General features: G+C 43.8%; 1 protein-coding gene across 1 annotated transcript; it reads right to left on the reverse strand.

Annotated features, from left to right (window-relative positions):
- Positions 1-1,752: 1,752 nt before the first annotated feature.
- On the reverse strand, positions 1,753-16,366 carry HAL (histidine ammonia-lyase). Its single transcript, XM_075151540.1, has 20 exons — positions 16,029-16,366; positions 15,523-15,583; positions 15,331-15,358; positions 14,958-15,032; positions 14,785-14,857; positions 14,634-14,700; positions 14,407-14,444; positions 14,201-14,326; positions 12,738-12,877; positions 11,238-11,285; positions 10,030-10,177; positions 9,850-9,945; positions 9,672-9,730; positions 8,775-8,855; positions 7,838-7,903; positions 7,579-7,744; positions 5,006-5,140; positions 3,809-3,917; positions 3,635-3,704; positions 1,753-2,562 (listed from the first exon to the last, which is right to left on the reverse strand). The coding sequence occupies exons 1-20, from the start codon at positions 16,273-16,275 to the stop codon at positions 2,413-2,415; spliced, it is 1,983 nt and encodes a 660-aa protein (XP_075007641.1). The 5' UTR covers positions 16,276-16,366; the 3' UTR covers positions 1,753-2,412.
- Between the last annotated feature and the right edge of the window lie 2,392 nt (positions 16,367-18,758).

The following is an 18,758-nucleotide window of genomic DNA, read 5'->3' on the forward strand; positions in this document are numbered from 1 at the left end:
CTTTGTTCATGCTTTATTTGAGCCAGGCTAGCCAACTAAATCATTAAAAATTATTAAAACAATTTAATGGCATTCCTGCCACTAGACGCGTTTTCCTGCAAGCAGATATTGCACCAGATGTGGGTGTGGACCTTTGTTTTTATAGAGCTTGGAAGAACATCTGAAGTATGCCATGGCATGGTCCATTCTGCCCAAGACAGCACTCTAAATAATGTTTATGCAGGCCGTTGGGGAAAGCTGTCAGGGTACGAGCGCGGGCATTTCTGAAATGCAGCGTGTGGCCAGCGAGGTGCCTCTCGGCTTAGCGTAGGTGTGGTGCGAAGCTGAGGCCACCGTGCTGCAGCATGTGCTGGTGGTCCCTTGGTCCCAGGCAGCCAAAAGCGGAGGTGAGTGGGAAGCAATGCCCAACATCTCCTCTCTGAAGTGCCTAAGGCACTTGAGAGCCCAAGATTGCATAAGGAAAACCTCAAATATTCTCTTGCTGGACAGGAATAGGCATTCATGGCCTGAAACTACTGAAGTGAGGGGATTCTGCTCTCACGAACGAGCTCCGACAGGAATGTCAAACCACATGCTTGCCCAACCAGCTTGGCCGAATCCAGTAGCCATTTGGGAGTATGCCCCAGGGCTATAATTAGTGGCAGGTTTGCAGTTAGAGGATGTGGTTATAATTCAGTGGCACAGCTGGCTGAAGTGGTTCCTGATGGCCAGCTATGTGGTCCTTGCCAGGAAAGGCACACCACACTGAAATGTAGGAAGATTTTGTTTGCTTGTTTTTAACGTGGCTCACTTTAGCGATGACGTTCACCGTGCTGGCTCCTGCAGCGGCTGGGAGCAGGATGTAGGTAACAGCATGGGAGGTAGGAACTTCTGCCGTCTTTGCTACTGAAGGAACTGTATTGTTTAACCATAACGTGAGGCTGAAGGAAAATGGTTGATCCTACGAGATATAAGCCTGGCTGTTTGTTCTCACACTTGATTTTAAATACTACCTGATTTTATACAAAATGGAACAGCTTCAGGGAGAGATTGAGATATGCCTGCTACGGAGAGCCTCGAGCTGAAAGGGTAGGGGCTGACTTGGCACCTGAGGGAGAGACGGAGGCTGAAGACGCTGCAAATCAGGCACAGAAGGAAGGAGCTGAACTGGGAGCTCATGCGCCATGGGTGGGTACCCTAGTTCCCAGGTCTTCTGGCCAAGGTAGGCAATTCCCTGCCAGCTTGCCAACAGGCATGAGCCCTCTCCTCAGGGCACATTTAACACAGCAGGTCTCAGACAGACGAGTAGCCCCACACTAGCACTTTGGCTGCCCCTGGCAGCGTAGCCCATAGCCTGGGAAGATTTCCAGCCCATGCCGAAGCCCCTGCAGCTGTGGGTATCAGGCCAGTAGTGCCAGGACTGGTGGTTGTTAATCAGCCTTACATGTCATCACTGCGCCATGATGGGAAATCTAAGTCCTGACTCTTCCCTTGCAAAATAAAGCCTGTGCCAGAGGTCAGTGTTGTAACACGGAGCACGCTATGGCACGAGTCGCTCTGTGAGGACAGGGCCCTCGGCAGCCAGGCAGATGCCTGGTAAGCCATGGGAGTGGTTCATATCCACCACTCCTACACCTCCTCCTCCTCCTCTTCCTCCCCCTCCCCCTCCCCCTTTCCTGGCCCCTGTTCCACCTGTCCTCCTTATTTCTAAACTAAGCTTTTGATTCACAGTTTCATCATTACCCTTTACCCAGGAAAAGAGATTGCTACAGCTGTATGTGAAGCCTCAGTTTATTTGTTGCAGGTGTAAGCCCATAGCTTTTAGAAAGCTTCATTAAGTGTAGTCCATCGCCAGAATACAATATATTTGTTCTGGAACAATGATCTCCATAGCACATTTTTATGCACACAGATTTTCAGATTTGTGAAGCACCTGCTCTAAAAATGCTCTTGTTATACAAGAACCTGTGCTTCCCATATGATCTGCAAAAGAGAGGAGAATTAAGTGTAAAGATAATTTTGCTTGTGGCAGAATGAAGGGGACCACAGCAGTAACCCAAAGGAAAAAAAAAAAAGTGAGAATATCAAACTTAAGCTGTTCAGTATCATTGGCACAGATGAAGAGAAAACAAATGAAGAGCTGACAGAACAAATACAGGAGGCCCTGTACAAAACACCCACTGGTTTCAGCAGGAGTCTCAACGTTTTGTGTTGGGAAGCTCAGGAAATTCAGCCAAAACCAGACTATCGTGACAAAGCTGTCTTTCACATGTGAGGAAAGTAGTGAGCCATTTCTCTACTATCTGTAGGTGCTCCTGAGATAGACAGTCAGGTCCGTTGGGTCACTTGGAGAAACCACGTTGATTTCTAGTAGAACGGCCACCTTTAGGCAAGGTCCTGGAAAGGATCTGCTCTGTTCCAGAGGACAGCAACTCAAAGTTCATCCTGATGCCCATGGTCATGACCGACACCTGTATTCATTTCCAGCGATTGCAGGGAGAAGGCTGTTGGTGAAATGGGTCTCGATTCAGGGATGTGTTCCCTCCTGTACTTTTCAATGTAAGGTTTAGCCACTTCCCACACCTGCAAAACAAGAAAGTGAAACAGCAGAGTCAGAAGGAAAACAAAAGGTGAGGTCAGACATCAACGCACAAGTTCAGGAAACCCTGTGGAAGAGTTACCGGGATGGAGGTGAGAATTACAGACCCACATAGATAAGCTGTGTGCAATCAGCAGAACCAGAGAGGCAGCCAGAATGAGGTTTAGGGAAAAGCATGTGGATGGAGTTGACAGGGGATGGGAAAAGATACAGCTCCGAGGGGACAAGGTGGAAGGATTCAAGGCGAAAATGTTGCGTCTTGTCTTGCTACCAGGTTAATGCTCTGTGTGCAACTGTTGGGAGAGGATTGCTGTCACTTGCTACAAAATCACTTGGTCACAAAGGGGCCAGGGGAGCAAAATGGCAGCTGGCATGGACAAAGAAAAAGGGAAGGGACGGTGGCTGGGATTTAAGGCAGAAAAGGAAAATGTTCTACAGTCTCCTTTGTCTCTCCTCCTGTAAGGGCTGCCGGGCAAACAGCCTTACAGAATATGGACTGGGATTTTCTTCTCCCATTTGCTTACTCTCCATGATTCTTCTGTTACTTGTATTTAACAAACAAATAAAATAGATGGATCACATAGCTGTACAAACGCTTGGCCCAGATTAACACATTTCACCACTGCTGTTCCCTCATCCACATCCCCTTATTGCTTCCAGTGGTCCACCATGCCCAAGGGCCTCAAGGCTGGGGAGCACTCACTGCCCCAGGAACGAGGAACACCGTCTGGAGAGACCACCGATTTCTCCGGAGATCTGCGGGTGCATAGGACCCTGCCCTCAAATGATTCAAAGCTGGACCTATGCCTGTGAAACCTCTGCCAGAATTAATAATATAAGCTATTTATCACACAGGGCAACTTTAGGAATTGATTTCTAAATCTATCCATTAAAACTAAGGAAAACCAAATCTCAGAAGATCTGGTGGGTTCGTCCCAGGCAGAGGAGCGCTTTTAGCGAGGCCAGCCCATGAACGCATGGAGAGTATTTCCAGAGCGGGGCTGCAGCGTGCTCCTCGGAAGAGTCCTATGGCACATGCCGAAAGTCAACACTCGCCTTCTGCTCCACGAGCAGCTTGTGAGCTGCTTCGATGTCTGGGGCCATGAAGCGGTCCTTCATCCAAGGCCTGTAACGAGAAACATTGCGAACATTGGCCAAACATTAACCACCACCGCCGGCAGCCGGTCTCCAAACGGGTAACCTCTGGGGGAGGCGTTTATCTGATCTTACCTCACAACGGAGCGCACAAGGTCGTAGACCTTCTCCAATGGGGTGGTTGTTCTCAGAGGGCGTAGGAATTCAATGCCCTGGCAGGCCGCGAGCAGCTCAATAGCCAGAACTAGGAAATCAAAACAGCGAAAGGGATTTTCGGCAGCTCAAGGTGAGGTTTGCCATATAAAGCTATCCTTGGTGTTTGTTCTGGCTAACGTGATACGGTTTCAGGTAATGTGAAAAGACCAGTGGATCCACACACCCCAGAGAGGCAGCCCAGCAGCAGGATTATTTTATGGATGGTGCTGGGGGTAGTATCCGGCATTTTAGCAAGCAGATTTTAGGTAGTCTGCCATACAGACTTCTCAGTGTGCCAGGAACTCCTAGTTATCACAGTCTTAAATCCATAAAAAAATCTCTTCCAGGGCACCTTGAATACTCAGAGTAATGGGCATCATAAATCAGAAAACTTCTTTAGGACTGAGAAGAAGAAAGGGGCCTGAGCTATAAAAGAAAGCTCTGCCTATGAAGCTTGCAAGAACCCATGTGAAAGCACCACTAAAATTACAGAGCTTTGGAAGACAGTCTTCTGTCCAGAAAAGTTTGCACCGTATCTGCCCACCTCACACCTGACTATTATTGTCATTAGTTCCTTATTTTCACAAGCCAATCCACCCAAGGAACTGGGAGAACCAACTGGATCTAGGACACACTGTTTCTCAACACATTCTTGAAACACACAGTTTCTCAAACTCATTTCTCTGCTCAAGAAAAATGTATTTCTATAAAACTAAATCTTCAGAGCACTCAAGTGTATAAACTTAAGTGGGCAAGTGAGTTCAATATTTGTGTGCTGTGTATTCCTCTGCTCTTCCACTAACAGCTGGCATCTGTATCTAAGCACACCATCTGCCAAATAAATAAATAAAAAGCAAGAGAGCAATCTGTCCTTGTAAGCAAGAGAGGAAAGTTTTGCTGAGTGTCCTGCAGTAAGCAGTTTTGTTTCACAAGAAGCACTTACTGCTGGATTTACCTTATTTCTGTTAGAAAGATCCAAATGCTTGTAAAATATGTACTTAATATATAATCTTTTTAGATAGTTCTTTCAGATGCATTAACTCTCTTTTCTTAAAACATATCTAAAGAGAATGGCACTAATATCTTAATGTAGTTACATACACGAGGTCGTTCTGGAAATCAGCGTTTTCATTTTACCTTGTTCCACATGTTCAATAACTCTCAAAGCTTTTCTTGCAGCCCATCCTCCCATGGACACGTGATCCTCTGTAGCAGCACTGGTTGAGAGAGAATCCACAGAAGAGGGGTGGCACAAGGCTTTGTTCTCAGAAACTGCAAAAATCCAGCGCAATGAATGTAGGACAGAATGGGCACAAGACAGCAGAAGCAATGGCCAACCTGGAGCAAAGGGCCTGTCCACCACCTCATGTCCAACTATTGCTCCTCTTTCGAGAGCAAATAATAAACACCTTGAAATAAAGGTGTAATAAACCTTTGTAATAAACACCTTGAAAACTACCATTGCCTCTGAAAACAGTAACCAATAACAGTCTTTAGATGCAAAGATTAACCAAATATAGAAAGATTGCTCACTCCTCCCCCACCTCCGGGCTTGGGTTGCTCTGGCTCAAAGGCCTGATGGAAACGGAAGAAAAAGAGCGGACAGCGTAACTGAAATACAAGCCTGGTCTTGCCTGTTACTTAAGGCAACTCTTTGTAAAGAGCATTGGTTCCCACTGTTTTCGGTCACAGATACTGCCCCTACCCCGGTTTCAAGAAGAGAGCTAGAGATCAGCATCTGGTCTCTTCTCATCAGAGCTGAGGCACTTGCAAAACTTGCTCCAGGAAGATGCTGGGGGAGCACAGTACAAATCCTCTCCCACTCTCCTCGCCTCACTACCAGGCTGCCCACGTCCCTCCTCCAGGCACGCACGCCCCTGAGGGTGGGAACGCTCCGGCTTTGAAAGCCAGATGCAAGTCTTGGAGTAAGTCTCCCGAACTGCACCCAAAAGCGAGGGGAATTTGGCTGCAGGAAGGGCTGTAGGCACCATCTGATGACAATTTGAGGTTGAGAATTGCTCTTTAGAAGAGAAGAAGTGAAGTCTGCATTCACAGTGCTCTGGCTGCACCCAGACCTTTTCTTTCTGAAGCCCAGCAGGATGCTGCACAATGCCCTCGCCAAATTAGGGGCTTCAGAAAAGCAACAAGAGCAACAGAGAGGTGGTGACACCAATTGCAAATAGGCTGGAGTAACACAGTCCAGGGCCAGAGCCCAGCTGGCACGTTCAGGCAGGCAACAGCAGGTCCCAGAGAGGCTGCATGTGGCTACTGCAAACAGTTTGGTCTGGCAGGCAGAGTGCTACCAGAGAGGAAGAGAGAGACGCATCCAGCGGCATTGCAAAACATCGGCAAATTTTTTGCAGCTTTATCTATTAACCCTGGGAGTGAACAACATTAGCTGGTACACAAAACTGGCAGTGACTTTAAAAATATTGTTATTGGTAAAAAAAAAAAAAAAAAAAAAAAGAAGAAAGAGCTCAAACTTCACTTTTAGATAAATTCCTGGCTATTTTGACCAGGGAAAGAAGGTTTTAACCCATGGACTCCTGGTGTCAGCGCAGCGATGAGTTAGGAGGCAGGGCTGTCATTTTCATTCCTCGCAGCAGAGACCACGAACACCCCAGAATCTCTCACTCCAGATTGCAGAAGTGAGCTGCGAAACCTGAAGCCAAGCAACAGCTAAGGCCTGGAGCCATCCTAAACTCTGCCCAGCCAAAAGGAAAAGTTTCCAGCCTTCGAGCAAGGGGACGAGCACTTCAGCTCCCTTTCCAGTCCCACTCCCAAAACGGTCTCTAGGCAGGGTTCCTTTATTACATTGATTTAGTTAATTGACTTTTTTTTCTGCAGGATGTTTATCTACACATTTATCTGACATTGTCTATTCTTTTGTCTGTTTGTATCTCTTATAATTTACCCGCTACTCATAGCATGTTTATCTTTATGTTGGCTCGTGCCTTCCTGAACATATGAACTGTAACATCGCAGCAGCCAGCAGGCTTCTAGTTGCCTTAGTCATGAGTACTAGAGGAAAAATGTACTAATGCTTAATTTTAGTGTGCTGCTCCAACAACCAGCCCTGGGAACTCCAGTCTCCTGAGGACCGTGGAGTCTGATATTGATGGCCATCAAATGGAGACACCGACTACTAAGGGTATCGGGCTCAGCTTTGAGACAAGTGGTGTCCCTGTGCTAGTGAGAAGTGAGGAATAGAGGTATCCCCTGCTTACAGACCATAACTATTCAAGCAGAGGTTCTAGGTTCAGCAGAGTGGCTCAGACAGATGTATGTTTGTTGCCTGCAGTGTTTGCTATTAATTACAGCCCCATCTGAGGTGATTTGCAGGCTCCTGGGTTCAGAGCTGTCACTGATTTCAACTGGAGCTCTTGTGTTGGTGACTCTGTAAATCAAAGCTCCCTGCCAATCCCATAAAGATGCAAGCAGGCAAGCATTCCCACCAAAGTCCACCCAAGGGTTTGCATGCTCAGAGCGCTAAACATGCCGGTGGATCAGTGCAGAATAAAGAATTCCGAGCTGAAATAATTGCAGCTGCACTCAACGCTCAAACTTTGCAGCCAGACAGCACAAAGCACATGGAGAAGAGATGGAAAACAGGAGTGAGATCCCTTTGTATCTACTATCAAATTACAACTGCCTTATTATAAATTGGTCTTTCTAGTTCGCTGTCTTGATGATATGGCTCAAGCACTCACCCAGGGCAGCTGCTGTGCAGTGTGCAATCATGAAGCCAGAGTTCAGACCTCCTTCAGTGACTAAAAATGCAGGCAGTTCGCTGAGCGAGGGGTTGCAGAGCCTCTCAATTCTTCTTTCGCTAATTGCAGCGAGTTCGTGCACACCAATTGCCAAATAGTCTAGAGCCTATAAAAGAGGATCGCATTAAACCAGATGACAGAAACAAACAAACAAAACAAAAGCTAAATTTTGGGTTTCTTTCTCCAAATGCTTAATTACCTTTGCAGGATATTCACCATGAAAATTTCCTCCAGAAATGGTCTCTGCTCTTTCAGCAAACACCATCTTTAAGGAGAAGTTAAGACACAAACATGAGTGAAATACAGTTTACATGACAGATATCTGTCAGTAATCAGAATATCTTAACTGAAGGAATGTTTGTGCTAATAGGCTTTTATTTGCAAGCATATTACGTTACATCTGCATGTTCACTTTTCAGAAAATGAAGATCCAATCTCAGTTCTCCTGTTTTTTTTCAGATAGACTACGTAAAATGAGGTTCTGATCGGGGGTAGGGAGGGGTGCAAAGAAACACATGGGTTCAGATCCTAGCATGGTTTCTCAGTTCCTTGGTAGAGTCTCTCCATGGCAGATACACTTTTAGACAGGTTACAAGCAGTAAGGCTTATCAGCTACGGATGTGATGGTATGTATAGCATCATTAGATTGCTGAAGGGAATCCAGCGCCAATGCGAGAACTGTGCACAGAGTTTACCAGGCTGAGCCATGATGAGGCTTACCAGCCACACGCGTTTTGCCTGCCTTCCCTGAGCGAGTGCAAATCTTGCTCTATAGTGCAGGTTTCCACTCATGCTGCACCAACAGATGTTTCATACAAGTCACCATCCGTCTATGTCCATTTGGTTGCCAAGTCCCATCTATCTACATATTCAATATAAGCATATAGAATCTCATCTAGGAAACATTTAACATGCGCTAAACTGCATGCACACGTGCTTTCCTTGGCCAGACATACATTTGCATGCACCAATGCAGACATGGAGAAAGGAAGAGAGGTTGCTGTTGCAACCAATCGTAGTTATTGGCTGAAGCCAGTTATTACTTTTTTGCCTCCTATACAAATGATTATATAGAAGAAAAGGATAAAAAAGACCAAAAATAATTTTACATAGAAATAAACTCATAAAAAAGATACCGGGTTGTCCGTGGCACTATTGATTTCAGTCATCATGATGTCCTTCACAAAAGCAATTGTATCATTTACAACTCCGTGGACCTAGAACAAAAGACATTAGCACCTGAGCTTAGTATCTACGCTTAGTTCATCTTCAGGATGCCAACTGAGCTGCAGGCATCCTCTTTCCCGTCATCCCAGACTCTACATCCACACATGAAGAGGTCTTGTATTTGCTCTTAAAATCAGGAGCATTACTATGGGACACTGCCCATCCTAGACACCCAAAAGACCATATTTACTATTATTATGACAGTATTGCTAAAAGGGTAATCCGAATATGTCATTCTTTACTTGTTTGGGTTGGTTTACCCTAAATGGAAGATGAGATACTTATTCTGTGGCAGAAGTGTTATTAGGAGAGAAGTAACCTTACAAAGCCCCCATAGAAAACAAAAACTCTCATTAACTAACTTTCATTAATTCCACTGATTTAATAGCTTTGCTCACAGAGTTGAGTTCTTCCAGTATGTTAGAGACACTACAGGTAGATGAACAACCTATCACTCTGGTTCCAGCTTCTGGAAACACCTTTCCCCAGTTCATGGTCTTAGCATCAATGCAGAATAAATGCCCTATAAAGCCCACAAGAGTAGAAACCAGCACCTTCCCCCTGCTTCCAACACTTGGCCTCTTTCAGTCCTGAGCACAGCTTTATTAGACGCTGCCTGATGGCTGCGTGCACGGGATCAATGAATTACTTGTCTCCGTTAACACCAACTTTGAAGCGAGGGAGAAGGAAAATAAAACTGCTTCCTCTGATGGAGTCAGACAGTGCACAGTTGACAGTGTTTCTGATGTGGGAGCTTTATCATTATTTATCTAGTGCTGTGAAAGGAAATAAAAGTCATTTTTTACCTGAGGGCAGCAGCGCATCGTGTATGCATCCTGAACTCGGTCACAGAATCTATGGCTCTCTAGAAGGAACAAGGGAGGAAAAAAAACAGGTGTTCCTCACACAAAAGCATATGGGCTACTGCTGAAGGACCCAGCTGGACCTGTGTAACCTGAAAGGGTGAAGGTTGAGACTGTTCACCTGCTATTTCTGATGGATGATGGTCAGAATCTAGAAGGGACCTGAATCGAAATGCCACTTCAGCCTGCCCTCGATGTGGGCGCACTGCGTGGATATCTGGTAAAACAAGTTAGACTGTTAGGTTTTGCTTCTCCTGTCAATGGCTGTTAAGGAAACAGACAGGAAAGGCCCAGTACCCACCAGTGTCAAAGGCCCTTGTGGTACCCTTCAAGACTTCAAGTGTAAGGGCAGCGATTATGTCAGCTTGTCTAGCAATAGCACCGGCTCTTTCAACCGCTTCGCATCCCAGCGAGGTGATCATTTGTGTCCCATTGATGAGGGCCAGACCCTTCAATGAGAGAGCAGATGTTAAGCAAATTCATCGCAGCTATTCCACGCACTGTGGTAATTCCCCATCTCTCTGATAATTCTCTTTCTCATATAAATGAGTTAAAGACCTTTGCTCAGCTTCCCGGATCATCCTGAAATCGTAAAATGCACAGCTTGACTGGGCATCTTTGCAACATAAATTGTCAATGGTCATGACCGTACTAAGTCATATAGAAACCCTTGGAGCTCCAGTTGTTCCAAGCAAGAGGTTTATTTCATGATATTTCAACTTAAGCAAATAAAGTACAGGAAATCTGTATTCTTTTCCAGTTCTGTGGAGGCAGAATGCTATTTTTATTCATTTCTTCTTAAGTTACTAGTTATTAACCAAAGAAGTTATGAGCATTGGTGCAAAACCCAATCATAATAAGGAAGTGGAGAATTAAAACAGCAGTAGAAGTTATAACTGCTTTAAAAGGTTTGTTGAGTTCAGTTAAAACTAGCTTCATGTTTGTTCTAAACAAACACGAGGCCCATGGGAGCCTTCCATTTGCTTTTAGGAGACACTGGATTTGGCTTCTTGCTCCTGGTGCTGTTTTACAGCTACTGAGGCCCCTTATCGGAGAGCTCCACAGCCCTCAAATCTGTTGTGTTCCCATGTAAACTTTAATACTTGGAGTGAGATTCATCTCACCTAGTTTTAATGATCTAGAAGTCAGACACCTGGTTCAAGTCAGCCACCTGAGCTCCTGTTATGGTCAAAGGGCAGATAGGTACCTTGAGAGGGCTTCTTAGACAGCTGTTTCAGGATGATGTAAAGTGTTTTCTGAAGGTGCCCATCTCTTTCCACCGACTACAGAGCCAGTCTAAACATCAAGCTTGGGTCTGACATTTCAAGTCAAGTAGGGTGACACTAGGAGAGGTGAATCTCACTCCTGATAATACTTCATTGATATCATTCTGGAGCTTGACTTAAAATGACTGTTAATTCATTTCAGGCTTGAACTGTTAAGTATAAAGCAACTAGTGATTGACTATGCTTTTTTTTTCCATCAGCTGGCATCATTATACTTTATTACCTCTTTTGGTTTCAAGGTAATTGGTCTCAGACCATGGGCTTCCAGGACCTGTGAAAGAGTTTAATGACAAGGTAATTAATGAAAAATGTTTTTTGGTAATTCAACCACTAAAAGTTCTAAATCTTAAATGTTTCCATAAATAAAACATTAACAAATTCCTTAAGTGAAGGGAGAAAAAGAGCTTTATGTCACAAAAAATATTTTTTTCTGCTGAGCTAAATAAAGGACAGCATTTTTGGGCTTCCAAACTAGCACCTCATTTCCCAATGCCAGTAAAGGAAGGTAGGAGGAGCACTGAAGTGAGATACTGTCACAGCCCATTAACATCTACCATGTATTAGCTGATGGGAGAGAGTAATAGGAGAGAAGGTTGGAAACATCTTGGGAAGGTAGTTCTGCCTACGCCCTATCTCACAGCAGGTTTGGCTTGGCATAAACTATTCCTTCATAAATTCCTTCCCTAAGCCTTTCTATAGAAAATCTCCAATGACAGGAAGAGTCCTACTCAGTTTATCCTATACATGTCTATTCCATAGGGCAATTGCTCTTGTGGGAAATGGAGGAAAGGTATAACCTTGATTCTGATTAGAGTCCTCTCAACCTTTCCAACTGGAGAGGTGACACATCTCAGAGGCGTACAGCTGTAACTTCTGGTCCTGAAGGTCCATGACACACTGGCTTGCTTCTTCCCTACTCCTCTCCCTGTGTAGTTCTCAATACTTCTCTACCCTACAGTGATGGCACAGCTATCAATCCAAGAATAAATCTGGTGTTCAAATATTCGTGGGTAGGAATGATAGGTGTAGCAGAACAACCAACCATGAAAGACTCTGGAGGGGCCAGACTTGGAGATATTCAACACTAGATCAATTTGCTGATGTATCAGTGACAGAATAACAATTAATTAAAAATTAATTCCATTGTAAAGGAGGATGCTATAAATGTTCCCTGTAACCCTAGTTAATCTATCAAAAATGAAATGTCCAAACGTATGTATTCACTTAAAGCCATTATAGAAATCTTACTGGTAAGTTCCTGCCTCCAATAAATCTCCAGTTACTCTCAGCATTTGAAGTTTTGAATTTGAGAGGTGATCTTGGGTTTGGTGGAAGAGTGTTGATGTTTATGGAGCTGAAGATGTAGGAACAGTTCTTTCAAAGCTGATATCACATCCTGTCCCTCTCTCCAGGTCCTAACTCATGTCACTGCAGTATCTCGTATTGCAATACTATGGCATGATATTTCTTCAGGACTTAATAACATGCTGCATATTCATATCTGACATGTGGGTCAGTTATTCTGTTCTCATAGATCCACCTTCCTCAAGGTAGAGGATGAGTTGCTAAAGGCAACCTAGTCCCAATTCAAACTAGTACAAAAAATCCAAAGACTTTTACCTGTTATTAATCTGAGCAAAAGCTCTCTTTCTCTCAAAGCTACATGCAATTTGGCAAATGAGCCAGCAAGCAGAAAAAAAGCAATCAGCTGCACGAGTCTTACATATTTAGCATCAGCCCAGCCACTCTTTGGGGACCACATCTTTCCCTCTCCAATTAATCCCAGAGCAAGATGAGAGAGGGGGGCCAAGTCTCCGCTGGCTCCAACTGTCCCTTTCTCAGGGATATAAGGAAGGCAGGATGCTAGAAAGAAAACAAAAGTCACTCCTGTTAGAGCTTCCCCTCAATACACTCCTTAGAAAACACAGAAGCCAGCACATGAGCGTGGTCACAGTAACATCCTGCAACCATGGCACCAACAGGACTACTCTCATTGCAGACTGGGATTTGCCCCTGCTCGCAGGCTAGCTGCAGTTTGTAAAGAAATCAATTCCCTTCTGCATTTAGTTTTGTATTTAGTTTTGGAGTGGGGTGACCACAGCCCAGGGCATTTGAATCTACAGCCACACAGCCAGGCAGGCAGAACATCACTCCTCTCAGCTCTCCATCGCAGGGTGACCACCTGGTATGGACAAAGCTACCTCTTCACTTCTCACTCCACTAAACATTGGGTAACTCCTACAAACCTCTTCCCCAGCCCTCTGAGCACTGAACATGTGGAAATGAAGAAACGGAGCCCGGGGAACTGCGGAAAAAGCAGGGAAGGGACCAGTCTGTGTCTTTTTTTTTTTTTTTTTTTTTTTTGCAGAGTTAAACACTGAATTGCAGCTCCTTCACCCGCCTTGGGAGGAGAAGGAGGAGGGCGCAACAGAGGGCAGCACTGCACAGAGAGAGAAGGTGCTCTTTGCTCATCACAGCCACGCTGGCATGATGCCTCACCAGAGCAACCATTAATGGACATCAGCTAACAAACAGCACAGCCACCCCTTTGGTTTCCCTGCCGCAGCGTCCAGCAAAGCCACCCAGCTTTGATAGCCATGGCCATGTGAAGCGCTGACCAGCCGTGTGCTTCTGCGCAGCTGCCTTGTAGCCCTTGCTCATGAACACTTGCGTAGGTCTCAGGGGATCTACTCACAAAAACAGGTGCTGCTCAAGTGGGTCTGCTTGACAAACACTAACACGTGCAGTTTTCTACGTGGTAATAGCCCCACCAAAAAGTCCTGGCATCCCAGAAGATGGCAGCACATGCGACAGGACAAAAGTTAGAGACTTGAGCCTTTGCAGAAGAGCTCGCCCACAGTTAGTCATGCTCTCAGTCAAGCTTAGTCTTGAACTAATTACTTGACCTCTCAGAAGCTCATTTCCCAAACTTCTACCTGTTGCAGCCCTTTCTCTCAGCCTTTCCTGTCACTTCTGCTGACACCCCATGTTCTTCAATGGTCTCTAGCCGTTATCTTCTACAGGACCGATCACAGCCGAGCTTTGGTCCTGATCTCTCACAACTACCAAGTCAGAAGACCAACATCCACAGCTCGATCCATTGAGCTACACCCTTTAACGAAACAGTTAAAAGAAGGAAAAAAAAAAAGGGAAAGGGGGATTTTTTTTTTTTAAACATCTTTTTACCATTAAATGCTTCAATAACTTGCTGGAGCGTTTCTAGGGATATTCCACTGTATCCTTTTGCTAGGACATTGATCCTCAGTGCCAACAGCATGCGAGATCTCTCTGGGCTCAAAGGTTTCCCCACACCTGAAACAGTAACCCTCTCGGTTACTAACCCACTACCAACAGTGGCAGAAAAGGGAAAACACCAAGTGATTTCTTATTACCTGCAGAATGCGAACGAACCAAGTTCACCTGAAGCTCCCTGTGGAAAAAAAAATATGTGTAAAAACCCAAATAAGCCTTGTCAGGTTTTATTTTGCACAAAGCAAAGGGAAATACTGAAGCAGCCCTCTTATCTAACCACAGAGTATAAACGTACACAGGGTCGAATTGCTCCTTCCTCTTCCTTTCCTGAAAAGAAAGGACGGAGAAAGCCACACACACAACTTACCTCAGCTTACTGTTTGGGATGACAGTCCTGGCAAACTTCCCAAAACCCGTGGTGATTCCATAAACAACTGCAAGAAACGTACACCGCTGGTTAAGGAGAGAACCCGATAAAGTTTTCTAAACAATTAATAGTTAAAGGTAAAAATATTTACCCGTCTGTTCCTTTACAATCCTTTCAATCACTTCTCGTGATTGTTTGACTTTAGTTTCAGCTTCAGGTGTGAGCTACAACACAGTTTAAATATAAGTTTATCTATCATTATTTAAGTCTAATTGTAGAAAGATAAACACGTAATTTTTAGCCGCGTTTGTTCAGGATCTTTACCTTTATCTTGTAGAGCCCCTTTCCTAAATTGACCAAGTCCTCCGTTGTTAAGCTGTTGCCATCTAAAGAAATATACTACATCAAAGAACCACCTTTTAGTTTGGGATACGTATACTTACAAAAATGCTTAATAATCAGAATAAAAAAATATACAGTCAAAACTCAGCAATAGCGGGAAGCTCACTCACGCTCATTTGTAAGACAGGAACTCTGTCTTAACAAACACATAATAAGCACGTTATAATTTAGATTCCTAGACCCAGCCAATCTAAGAGCCCCTGCTCTCATGAATGCTGCAGTCGCTGAACTCTCAGCACGTTCTGGTGAATGGCAGGATTTGTTACCGAGTTGTAAAATTATCGGCGATTCCTACCTGTTCTGGTTCTCGGTATTTGCTGTATCTGAAAGTTCTGTAAAGGAAAATAAAGGGCAGACAGGATTTCACAAGTAGTGACCCTTCGATTACAGCTGGCAACGTGTTTTAAGAATGAAGGAACACTAAAAGAACAGGGAAATCTAGGAAATTATAAATCTGGAATTACACAAAATGCTCAAAAAAGGATACAAATGAACTCCTTCTGGCTGAGATGGTATGAAATCTGGAGACATTATATCTCCTTCTATAACTAGAAGAAATATGCAAATAAACATGAACAGGATTAAATTGTATTCTACATATAAATGAATTTGTTATTCATTGCAATACACACCAGTAAGAATTCTAATTTGCAGTTATCAGCCCCAAATATATTTGTACGCTTCTAGGAAAATAACAAGGGACTATGTAGTTTATTTAAGGTACTCTAAGGCAAAAGAGCCGCCCAACCCTTGGACATATCCCATACAATCATATAGCATATATGATATCATATACAAATGATGTATATAGAATCCTGTAGCTTCTATACCTTATATAGTTCTATACTTAAAAATTAAGGCTGCGTTTTGGTATTTTTCCAGAAAAATCGTAGACACTATCTCAGACACAATTTTAGATAAACTTAACAACAGTTTGCCAACTCAGATGCCAACGCGGTCACTCTGCGATGCATCGCTTAAGGTTTTGCTTACCAACTTCAACAAATTCATTGTCCTCTAGAGCATCCTCCACTGTATCATCAAGATCCAGCAAGCCAAGTCCCTTGCACCTTCGAATGTAAAATTTTACTTCTTCCACCGAGGCAAATCCCCCGTTGTCGGGTTTGTTTTTCATGTACCGTCTCACAGCTTCCTTCCCCAGCCACCCGATCGTGTTCGTGCATTTCAGGCACGGCACTGCCAGCCATTCTCCTCGGACATGCACCGTGTATCTCGGCATGCTTTCTCTCCAAAATTGTCCCTTGACCGAGAAGGGCTGCAGCGTGCAGCAGCCTTACATTTACCACGCGACGGCCTGAAGAGCAGTGTCTAGCTGGAGTCCAGTGTTGCAACCAGATAGAGGCAAAAATCCACCCCCCAAATCCCCACCTTTGTAAACAAGTGAGATCAATGTATCCAGTTGACTTCATCCAATCAAACCAAACCCAGGGAGCACACCCTTTTCATGGAAAGGCAAAAAAACCCCCTATTTCCAAAGATCACGTCAGGAATATAGAAATTAAAATCTAGCAAGAATAGACAAATAAATGAGAATAAGCTGGAATGCAACTGTTCTAAAAACTTAAGGGTTTAACAAAAGTTAACGCAGTTGTCACCTGGCAGTAGATCACACTAATGAAAACCTCCATGATGGACAGGGCTGGAAGATAGTCACCCCATTATGGTGACATGGTCATGGCTGCTAGGATTGAGAGGAGACTGGATTGTACCCATACATCTCTATCCAGAGCAGGATGAGAGCAGGCAGTGTAGGAAGCAAGCCTGCTTTGCTCAGTCCAAGCTCAAGTTAGAAAACATCATTTTGTATCACAGGGGATAAGATTAATGAGTTTCCATCCATTACCCTTTCACTTACGCTCTGGAAGATGTTGATGGAACAGGTAGCACAAATATTAGGCCACACCCACCACCACCGAGACCAGTGCTGCTATACCGCGCCTCTTTTGCAGGCAGATGCCAAGCAGAAAAGATGTGGAGAAATACCTGTTACGATGGTGCAAAAATAAACTTTAGCAGTGACCATACCGACACAGAAGCAGACGATACCTTTGTCTTTAAAGACAAAACAGTAACACCACTCGTAGTCCACGCTCCCCACAATACTGTTCTCAGACAAAGGGACTACTGTAAAGGGCACTTACCTGGGGTGAATTATTGCAGGGAATTTCAACTTGAGACCCAACAGTGGAAGCCTCTATGTGGGAGACATTGCCCCAGCACAGCAGGACAGCGCTAGCGAAAGCCGTGCCTGTCACTATTTTTTTTTTTCCTAGCTCTGACAGCAAGAAATCAGGATTAGTTGGCAGCATGAACTCCAACTGCCAAATCACTATGATATATGGGCTTTTATGACAAATTGTTACCTCAAAACTAGTAACATAAAACATTTCTAAAACTCCTGGTTTAGTTTTCATTGCAATCTGACAGCTTGAACCTGTTAACACCAGATACCCCCTCCTCCTACCAGAGCCTTGCCCAAGAGAATCCCTGTTCATTCACGTGATGCTGTAGCAGAAGCCTAATTAGATTTGGGGAGTGAATGAAAAGAACTGCTTAAATTTCTACTCTGAAATATAGAAAATTTTTTTTCAGGGGGTTTTCCAGCAGAATTCATCACTCATTCAGAGGAGAGCAAGAAGAGAATGAATGGCTCATTAAGTCCTTAACACAAGAAAGCCTGAAAGTTCTTTACACACAAGGTAATTACACTATTTTGGCTCCAAAAAAGCCGGTATTTTATTGTGTTTATTAAAAGCTGAGTGGCACAACATTCATAGAAAGAATTTAAACTGATTTTTGAGCCTCAGTCACCTAGGAGTTAATTTTTCTATCATTTTTATTTAAACTACTTAAATATATGTAGGTTAAAGCTGAATGGAAGGACTTGGGATGCCTTGAATAAATAAAATCCAATAGGATATGTTCATGCCTTAATTTACATTAGAGCTGCTAGCGTGAAAAGATGAATCTCCCCGTAAAGTACATAACAGTCCACTTGAAAGCTTATACTGATCAAAACTCAGATCAGAAACAAATTGATTGACAGAATCCCCACTCCCACTCTACGTGCCATTATTAAATCCAAACCTTTTGCCATGACCTATATTCGGTATCTCCCTTCTCTAAAATAGCACTTTTTTCTTTGTTACTCCTCCACATGGGGTTACCTCTATGTCAACAGATTGAGTTTCTGCTAACCGACCATTTCCAGGAAAAACAATTCTTCTCAAACTCACTTCAAAAACCCACCTCTAGATGGCAGTACTCACAACAGTTTCACCTGAACCATTCACTTGAACTGACATGCTGCAGCAGTTACAGGAAACACAGCCCGCCGGTTGTTTTTTACCTTGTTTCGAAGTTGTTATATTAGTGTAAGAGGTAGTGCCCAGAACTGGTTAAAACATGGAAATATTAAAAAATTCAAATGGGGAAAATAAAGACTTGGGCTTTAGTCCCCTCTGCAATGATTAGAAGTTTTGAAAATACATAGTGGGTTGAAATAATTTAAGTAAGTTACTAAAAGCATAGCAAGATATTAAATCTGAAATTTGGTAAAAATCCCAGGTTTGCTAAAAAAAAAAAAAAAAAGCAAGGAAGTATTTCAGACAGCTATTAGTGCACAGCATAGGATCCAACAGGAATAACTAAAACCATCATATTGTGATTAATGCGAAGAATTGACTAACGTAACAAAGCCAT

This window comes from Calonectris borealis, chromosome 1 (genome assembly GCF_964195595.1).
Source record: "Calonectris borealis chromosome 1, bCalBor7.hap1.2, whole genome shotgun sequence".
Lineage (NCBI taxonomy): Eukaryota > Metazoa > Chordata > Aves > Procellariiformes > Procellariidae > Calonectris > Calonectris borealis.

Coding starts and splice junctions, on each gene's coding strand:
- HAL (XM_075151540.1), bottom strand. CDS start 16,275: ATGCCGAGATACACGGTGCATGTCCGAGGAGAATGGCTGGCAGTGCCG. Junction 15,584..16,028: donor CAATGAATTTGTTGAAGTTG/GTAAGCAAAACC, acceptor TATTTCTTCTAG/TTATAGAAGGAGATATAATG. Junction 3,918..5,005: donor TATTGAACATGTGGAACAAG/GTAAAATGAAAA, acceptor TTGATTTCCTAG/TTCTGGCTATTGAGCTGCTC.